An 8,604-nucleotide genomic window follows, 5' to 3' on the forward strand; every position below is an offset into this window, starting at 1 on the left:
CTAAAAGTATTTTTACGGTATGTAGGGTTTTACTGGAACAAAATCTCTACTTAATAACAGGGGATCCCCTTTTATTATCTTTGTACCTACCTGGATGCACGGTTCCAGCATGTTCTCGTCACGAACCACAAGCCCACCAGAGGGCGCTGGTTCCCCGTCTACCTACTGTTCTCCATCAGCGACTCAGAAAATCCAGGTTAAACACTCAGGCAGTCTTTCACATTTAATCCACAAATATTTACCGAGAATTTGACGTGCCACCAGGCGCGGGGCTAGGTTCACAAGATACAGTAGTGAGTTAGGCACGATTCCTACTACCAGAAGCTTAGAGCATAGGGAAGACTAAAAGTAAGCCACCGGCTACAATAGTAGGATAAGAGGAGAGTTTCTAGGTCCGTGGAGTTAGTTGTTGAATATCGGCTCCAGGCCTTAGAAGCCGGCAGCAATCCACTAAAAGATCCCGGACTTGTTTCTGCTCTGTATCCGGGGCAAGGAGCTCCGTCCCCAAGGTGTTTTGTTAGAGCCAGAGACCTCTCCTTGGGTGACTCCATTCGTCAGCCCCACAAGTCCCCGTCTCTGGCCTTTTTCAAGGTCTCCGGCAGCTCTCTGACAGTTCCCCTTCTGCCTCAGGTCGACACTTACTCCAAGGACCAGGAATTACTCACAACTATCCGCCAGAGCTTGCTCCGCCCTTTCTTTTTCCTGTTTAAAATCCGCGGGCTCTTAACTGTTCTCGGTTCCTAGATTTCCTGTTATGATTCTCGCGACAGTTGGAGCCTCGCGTGAAGTTCCCTTCTCGTCCCTATTTCGAATTTGAGACCGGGAGAGAGTGTCTGCCCTTGCCCACCGCCTCAGAACCCCTCTGGCCAGGGATGGCGCCTACGTGGCTCGGAAGCCCCTGAATGAATGGGCTTGGCCCAACTCAGGGGCGCTCTCCGATGGGAGAGTCCCGGCTGGATTCCGGGGCTCCAGTGCGCATGCGGAGTCGATCCCGCGCAGGCGGGCGGGGACCGCAGCCGGGCCTTGTGGGCGGAGCCTGACTAAGTGCCGCCCCCTCGCCGACTGCAGATTGTTATTTCTGCCCCCCACCCCCGCCCATCCCCCCGCGAGCTGGACTGCGCCGAGGCTTCTGTGAGCCGCTTGGGGCCGGCCGGGGCGGGGCCTGCCCGACCCGGGTTTGGCTGGCGGGCCCCTAGGAATGCTCTCCTCCCCGCCCCCGTCCCAAAGTGCCACGGTGGCGGTGGTGGTGGCCGCGAGGCCGAGTGTCTCCGGCCCTGCCAGCCTCGCAACCGTAACCTGTAATCCCGATCCGAGGGACGCCCGCCGGGGAGGCGCCAGCCCGCCTCTCCCTGCGGCCGCTGGAAGGCTCCGACCTCGAATCACCCGGCTCACCCGCGGGTCGCTGCACCTGCCGGATGTGGGGAGGAAGGAGGCCAGATGAGAGAAGGCGGATGTAGGCGCCCAGTCTGTCCGCGCCTCGGTGGGGCAGCTGGGTGGGCAAGCCTGCGGTCGCTCCCGGGAACCAGCCCTGGGCTGCGGGGAGACGAAGGTGGTTGGTTCTGCCCTCCAGGAGCGCCCCGACATAGACGTAAAATGACTTGGCACCAGAGCTCCTGCCGCCTCCGCCTTATGCAGCTGCCCTCGCCGACGCCAGGGACTGTAAAGTCAGATGGGACAGGGCCTAGCCGTTCAGCCAACACTTTGAGCTTCCCAGCCAAACTCCTACCCCCACTCCCCTCCTCCAGTCCTCACCCCTTTCCTCTCTCCCAGCCTCTGTGTCTGGTTACGGCTCCTCTGCTCGCATTGTGACTTTGGGCCAGGCTGGGGGAAATGACCCGGGAGGGTCCCATGCGACTACATAAAATTGGCAGCCTCAGAACTAGTGGGAAGGCGGGTGCGCGAAGTCGAGGGGCGGAGAGAGGGGGGCGGAGGAGCTGCTTTCTGAATCCAAGTCCGTGGGCTCTCGCAGAAGTCCTCAGGACGGAGCAGAGGCGGCTGGCGGGCCCGGCTGACTGCGCCTCTGCTTTCTTTCCATAACCTTTTCTTTCGGACTCGAATCACGGCTGCTGCGAAGGGTCTAGTTCCGGACACTAGGTGAGCACTCTGTGCCCCAGGCCATAAGCGAGGGGGCATCAGCTCCCCCACTTCCCACCCCCCATTAACAGCTTCTTACTTCTGGAGCCGCCCATTCTCTTTGGGCAAGGATGCTCAGTGGCCAGGGATCGGAGTCGGATGGTGCACGGAAGTGGTGCTGGTGGTGGGTGTGCGTGCGCCTGAGCCTTAACACCCTTTCCTCACCTCTCTTCACTCCCAGCCCCCCCAAGAACAGCCCAACTGATTGCTAACTGCCATAACTGGATAATCCCTAGAGGATCACTAGGCTGTGTGTTGGAGGAGTCTACTTGGTAGCAGGGGAGGGGGCGATGCTAGTGTCATGCTTTGGTACAAGAAGCAGTGAGGTTGGTCTTTCGGCACAGGCCCTGTTTCTGACCTCCTGACCTGGCTTCCCTTCCTGGCAGGGTTCCCGAACGCGCTGATGCCCCGAGTGCTCGCAGGGCTTCCCGCTAACCATGCCGCCGCCGCCCGCAGCTGCCTTGGCGCTGCCTGTGCTCCTGCTACTGCTGGTGGTGCTGACGCCGCCCCCGACCGGCGCAAGGCCATCCCCAGGCCCAGATTACCTGCGGCGCGGCTGGCTGCGGCTGCTAGCGGAGGGCGAGGGCTGCGCTCCCTGCCGGCCAGAAGAGTGCGCCGCGCCGCGGGGCTGCCTGGCGGGCTGGGTGCGCGACGCGTGCGGCTGCTGCTGGGAATGCGCCAACCTCGAGGGCCAGCTCTGCGACCTGGACCCCAGTGCTCACTTCTACGGGCACTGCGGCGAGCAGCTTGAGTGCCGGCTGGACACAGGCGGCGACCTGAGCCGCGGAGAGGTGCCGGAACCTCTGTGTGCCTGTCGCTCGCAGAGCCCGCTCTGCGGGTCCGACGGTCACACCTACGCCCAGATCTGCCGTCTGCAGGAGGCGGCCCGCGCTCGGCCTGATGCCAACCTCACTGTGGCACACCCGGGGCCCTGCGAATCGGGTACGCACGGCCCGGGGCCCCCACCCCAGCACTTAGGTTTCCTAGAGGCACTGCTCCCCGACCCCTGACAGCATTGGTCTCTGGCCAGCAGAGCAAAAAAGATAAGGCCATAGAGGCCTCGAGTCCAGTATGAAACCCTGCTCTCGCTACTGGTCCATAGAAGCTGCCACCTTAAGGTGGGGGTGGGGGGTGGAGTGGAGTGGGGGTCCCGGGCTTCTTCAGCAAGCTGCATGCGCTGAACCACGTGAAAGCTCCAGAGCTGGCTGGCAGTGAGAGACAGGTCCTCTGAGGGCGCAGGCACATAGCCTATGGTTTGCTCAGAGACCCCCTGACTTTTCCCAGACCAGTGGAGTCCAGGCAGCAAGACGGGTTCCTGTGAGATGCAATCACATTTCATTCTTAGAGCAGTCTTTTCACCCAGTCTCCCCACCTCTCTTCTTTCTCCTGCGTTTAGGGATTAGTGAAGGGGAGCGGGAAGCTCAGCTAGTTCTCTATCCCTGGGGACTGGGGGCCATTCAGGCCTCTAGCTTTCCTTGGTAGCTTTAGTAACTTTCACTTCCTGAGCCCCGGCTCTGCGTCTGGCTTGGCTGGGGCAGCCAGAAAACAAACACCCCGCGGGGGTCCCAACAATTTCCTCCACTCCTGCAGGCTTCCTGCCTGTCGCACAAGTCCAGCTTCAGGTTCTTCGCCTTGCCGCAGGACTCCCCCAGAGGGTACTGCGGAGGGAACGGCTGCTTTTCCGCCTTTGGGAACTGGGCCTGTTTAGAAAAGGAGAAGGGAGATCTGGAAGGTTTTGGTTACAGGCACTGCAGGAAAGGCTGGGGAGGGTGAAATGAGGACAGGGGAACAGTTAGGGACAGAGTGGCTGCCAAGCTACAAAGTAGATGTGTGTGCTTGTGTGTGCATTGGGTCTGCATGAGGTTGTGTGTGCACATGTGCATGTATACCTATCTCCACGTCTGCTTGGTACCCTTGTGTGTACCAGCATCCACATCTGTGTGTACCTGTGTGTGTCATGGTGTGTTTATGGATGTGTATTTACCTCAGCATATATTGTGTTCTGCCACAAGCATGTCCACAAAAATTTGTGTATCATGTTTTTGCCAGACTGGATGGCTTTTCTGGGCCATGCTATTCTCAGACCTCCCACCTTCACCCCCAGGGCCCCAGATCGTGTCACATCCATATGACACTTGGAATGTGACAGGGCAGGATGTGATCTTTGGCTGTGAGGTGTTTGCCTACCCCATGGCCTCCATCGAGTGGAGGAAGGATGGCTTGGACATCCAGCTGCCAGGGGATGACCCCCACATCTCCGTGCAGGTAGACTGGTGGGAGAGGCTTCCCTCAGGCAGCCCAGGGCCCTCCAGAAGGACCCTGCTGATTTCTTGCCTGGCTCCAGTTTAGGGGTGGACCCCAGAGGTTTGAGGTGACTGGCTGGCTGCAGATCCAGGCTGTGCGTCCCAGTGATGAGGGCACTTACCGCTGCCTTGCCCGCAATGCCCTGGGTCAAGTGGAGGCCCCTGCTAGCTTGACAGTGCTCACACCTGGTAAGGGGATTCCTGAGCTCTGGGGGTTGGGAGGATGGTGCTGGATTCCAGCTGTGAATGTGTAAGAAACAGTCCATGTGTCTGCATACACAAGCATAGCCTTCCGCAGACTGGGCTATGTGGGCACTGACAGCCCCTTTCTCCTGTTCTCTCTCCTTTGCCCATGTGTGTTTGCAGACCAGCTGAACTCTACAGGTATCCCCCAGCTGCGATCACTAAACCTGGTTCCTGAGGAGGAGGCTGAGAGTGAAGAGAGTGACGATTACTACTAGGTCCAGAGCTCTGGCCCATGGGGGTGGGTGAGCGGCTATAGTGTTCATCCCTGCTCTTGAAAAGACCTGGAACAGGGAGCAGGGTCCCTTCACGGACTGCTTTCATGCTGTCAGTAGGGATGATCATGGGAGGCCTATTTGACTCCAAGGTAGCAGTGTGGTAGGGGAAAGACAAAAGCTGGAGGAGGGTGGGGAGAGAGGCTGAGACCAGGACCGGTGGGGTACAAAGGGGCCCATGCAGGAGATGCCCTGGCCAGTAGGACCTCCAACAGGTTGTTTCCCAGGCTGGGGTGGGGGCCGGAGCAGACACAGAGGTGCAGGCACCAGGATTCTCCACTTCTTCCAGCCCTGCTGGGCCACGCTTCTAACTGCCTTTCCTCCCAGGCCCTGGTCCTTGCTATTTCCTGCTCCCCAACGTTTATCTAGCTTGTATGCCCTTTCCCCAAACTCATCTTCCAGAACTTTTCCCTCTCTCCTAAGCCCCAGTTGCACCTACTAACTGCAGTCCCCTTTGCTGTCTGCCATCTTTTGTACAAGAGAGAGCACAGCGGAGCATGACTTAGTTCAGTGCAGAGAGATGGGTGAGGCCAGCTCCAGATCTTATACCACTCTGTATTGGACAAAGCCTAGCACAGGGCTAGGCACCAATAAAGATTTCTAATGATGCACAGACAGATGCACAGACAGTTTATGCAGATGTGCACATGAAAACTGAATATCCCTGGGAGGCCTCCCACACTAACAGAACTCTGGCTTCCAGAAGCTGCATGGCCTGCTCTCTAAGCACATGCCTGCCAGACGTACGGAGAGAAGGTTTGAACTTGGGCCTATCCTGCCTTTGAGGGAGGGAGGCTGGAGCCATCTGGCTGGAAGGAAGTTATCTTCCCAGTCTGCCCTCCATTGGGGCTGGTATACATTACCTGCTTCTTTGCTCATCTTATTCCAAACCCTTCCCCACGCCAGAATGGGGAACAGGGCTATGTGGGTAGGCCCCCAAAATGAAAGCATAAACTGGATAGAGGAGGGTAGAAGTTTGGTCACCTGTGTGGTCCATACCCTTCCCCAGCTCCCATACGAATCTACCCATTTCCTGCAGAAGCCAGAGCCATGGTAAGCCTGTTTCCTATCTGCCCCAATTGTGACCTGTCCTCTCTGGCTTGGGGTCCCCAAATCTCTTTCCTCATTCTGCTTACCTAGCCCAGGGACACTGGTGAGACTCAATGTTTATTTAATGATTGAAGGAGAGAATGAAAGTATAAGTCAGCGAGGCCCAGGCGCTGTGTGTGGATGGCGACAGCCTCCTACACGCCAGGGCTCCACCCGGATCCTGGCGCCACTGCGGGAGGGCCTGCCCTTGGCTCAGCGTCAGAGTTTGTCCTCTGGGGCCCAACGCAGGGAGCCTGGCCACATGGAAGGGGCGTGGTCCGGAACTCCAACACCAGGTCCTGCTTGGCCGCCCCTCCCGCGGCTACGCGCTACTCCATCTACTGCTGGTTTGCCCGGGGTCCTTAAGCCAGCGACAGTGTTTATTGCCGAACCCAGGCTGGAGCCGGGCGGCCCCAGGAGCCGCGCACAACAGCGCAAGCGGGTTGGATACCGGGAGCCGATTCCAGGGCGCCCACAGAAGCAGAATCAGAGGGGTAGGCGGGGGTGGGGCGTGCTGTTCGGCGCTGTGGCCAAAATCCGCCCGGCGCTGAAAGAGGGGACGTGGGTGTGAGTCCCAGCATCAGCCAGGGAATCCGCCCCTGGCTTGTTTTTCGCCCAGCTGGGCTCCAAGGCGCCCTCTGCGGGCCCATAGCTCCTACCGCGTCCACCTGCAGAGCAGAGGCTCCTCACCAAAAGCCCCACCCCACCGGAGAGGGTCACGCAGGTCCTGGGAAATCCGTACTCCTTGATCGCGTTAGCCGACTTTGTAGGTGTTCAGGAGCAGCCTCCTAGCAGCCTCAGTTTTCCCCTCCGCCGCCCTGCTGGTTCAAGCCCCACAGCCTGGAATGGGAGAACTGTTGTCCACCGCCCCCTCCCTCCCCGCACCCCGCCTCTGCTGCAGCGGACCCGCTTTAATAACGTCGCTGGAAAGTGACACGCGATTTATTATTAAAGTAATGCGGGCGCGGGGACGGGAAAGGTTTAATAAACGTGCTGAGATGCTGAGGATTTTTCACCGCAAATAAATGAGAGCGCGGGCGGCGTTTTAATAAATAATTTCCCGCTGCTCCCAGGGGAGGGCAGGGGAGGGGGAGGGAGGAGGAGGGGGAGGCTGAGCCGCTGCCAGAACTCCCGGTTTCGCCTCCCCACGGGCTTCCAAGCCATCCTCGCGTTTTGTGTCCTAGGTTGCTCACACCCGAGATGTGAGGTTCCAGGAGCGCCGACCCAGAGTTGCCAGGCCTGAAGGCGGCAGAGGCTCAGTCGCACCCTACATCTCCCACCTCAAGATTTTAAGTATAGTCCGCTTGAAATCCCTGGAATGCGCTTTCTTCTGGCTCCTACCCGGAGATCCGGAGTCCGGACAAACCCGGGCAGGAAGGGTCCGTCGGACCAGCTCCTCCCAAGCCGAGGCTTCCAGGTCTCGGCCGGGTTCTTCTCCCTGCTTTTAGCTGAGCCGGGCTGAGCGTGTCTCTCTCCTCCATCTAGAGCAGGGTGTGAAGAGGAAGCCAGAGGGGGCTGTCTGAAAATGACCCTGACTCCCTCCTCGGGCTGTCGTGAGGAAGAGGGCCGCTTCGCCTGGCTGCTCGTCATCGCGAAGGCTCCAAAGAAGGGTTGCGCAGCCGTGCTGGTATAACCGAGGGTGTCCTGGCGAAGCCCAGCCCCTGGCGCCCTGGTGACCGGGGAGTCGATGTGCGGACTGGAAAGAACTGGAGCACGAAGCTGGAGAGCGCCCCTCAAAGGGAAGCCTGGAAGCCCGACAGATGAACCCGACTCAGAGAGGGCCAAGACTGCAGACCTTGGGGACCGAGGACACGCTCACCACGCTGGTGGAGGCTGGGGGGAGGGCGCGGGCGGTGGCGTGCGGGGAAGCGCCTGGGAACACCTGGCTCTGCAAGTTTTGTGCCTTAGCGGAAAGAGGCGACATCTCTGGCAACTTGGGAGTACAGGAAGTACCGAAGGAGTGCCATCTGGTGGATCATTCTGGTAGTGACACTCAGACCTGGGCCAGGGGCCTTGAGACAATTTACTTGACTGGAAAAATCTGAGTAAAAAAAAGATGCTTCAATTTGTATTCATTTAATGTATATGAATGTGCACATGTATGTGTAGCATATATTAGTATGACATCTATATGTAAAATATATCTATAGTTATGTGTGCATTGTATGTATACATCTAATTGCATATATATGTATGTGGATATATTATACATGTAGTTTTTTTTGAGCTGGAATCTGACTCTGTCGCCCAGCCTGGATTGCAGTTGTGCTATCTCAGTTCACTGCAGCAGGGTTCAAGTGATTCTCCTGCCTCAGCATCCCAAGTAGCTGAGATTACAGGCATACACCACCATGCCCAGCTAATTTTTTTGTAGTTTTAGTATAGATGAGATTTCACCATATTGGCCAGGCTGGTCTCGAACTCCTGATCTCCAGTGATCTGCCCGCCTTGGCCTCCCAAAGTGCTGGGATTACAGGCATGAGCCACCACGCCTGGCCTACATGTAGGTTTTGTATGTATGTATGTGTGTGCAAAAGTCCTCAACCCTGGGGAAAAAAAGA

At 58.0% G+C, this 8,604-nt stretch overlaps 1 protein-coding gene across 7 annotated transcripts; it reads left to right on the plus strand.

Annotated features, from left to right (window-relative positions):
* Positions 1 to 1,098: 1,098 nt before the first annotated feature.
* KAZALD1 (Kazal type serine peptidase inhibitor domain 1) lies at positions 1,099 to 8,202 on the plus strand. 7 transcript variants are annotated; one of them, XM_063670156.1, is made up of 6 exons: positions 1,099 to 1,131; positions 2,075 to 2,094; positions 2,520 to 3,075; positions 4,238 to 4,398; positions 4,478 to 4,625; positions 4,803 to 5,567. In XM_063670156.1, the coding sequence occupies exons 3-6, from the start codon at positions 2,571 to 2,573 to the stop codon at positions 4,895 to 4,897; spliced, it is 909 nt and encodes a 302-aa protein (XP_063526226.1). In that variant the 5' UTR covers positions 1,099 to 1,131; positions 2,075 to 2,094; positions 2,520 to 2,570; the 3' UTR covers positions 4,898 to 5,567. The 7 variants fall into 7 exon arrangements, with proteins under 7 accessions (XP_063526226.1, XP_054292126.1, XP_063526225.1 ...); XM_063670157.1 differs by lacking the exon at positions 1,099 to 1,131 and adding an exon at positions 1,171 to 1,453; XM_054436149.2 differs by lacking the exon at positions 1,099 to 1,131 and adding an exon at positions 7,228 to 8,202 and having other exon boundaries at positions 1,654 to 2,094; positions 4,803 to 4,897.
* The last annotated feature ends 402 nt before the right edge of the window (positions 8,203 to 8,604 follow it).

The sequence above is a fragment of the Pongo pygmaeus genome, chromosome 8 (assembly GCF_028885625.2).
Source record: "Pongo pygmaeus isolate AG05252 chromosome 8, NHGRI_mPonPyg2-v2.0_pri, whole genome shotgun sequence".
Classification (NCBI taxonomy): domain Eukaryota; kingdom Metazoa; phylum Chordata; class Mammalia; order Primates; family Hominidae; genus Pongo; species Pongo pygmaeus.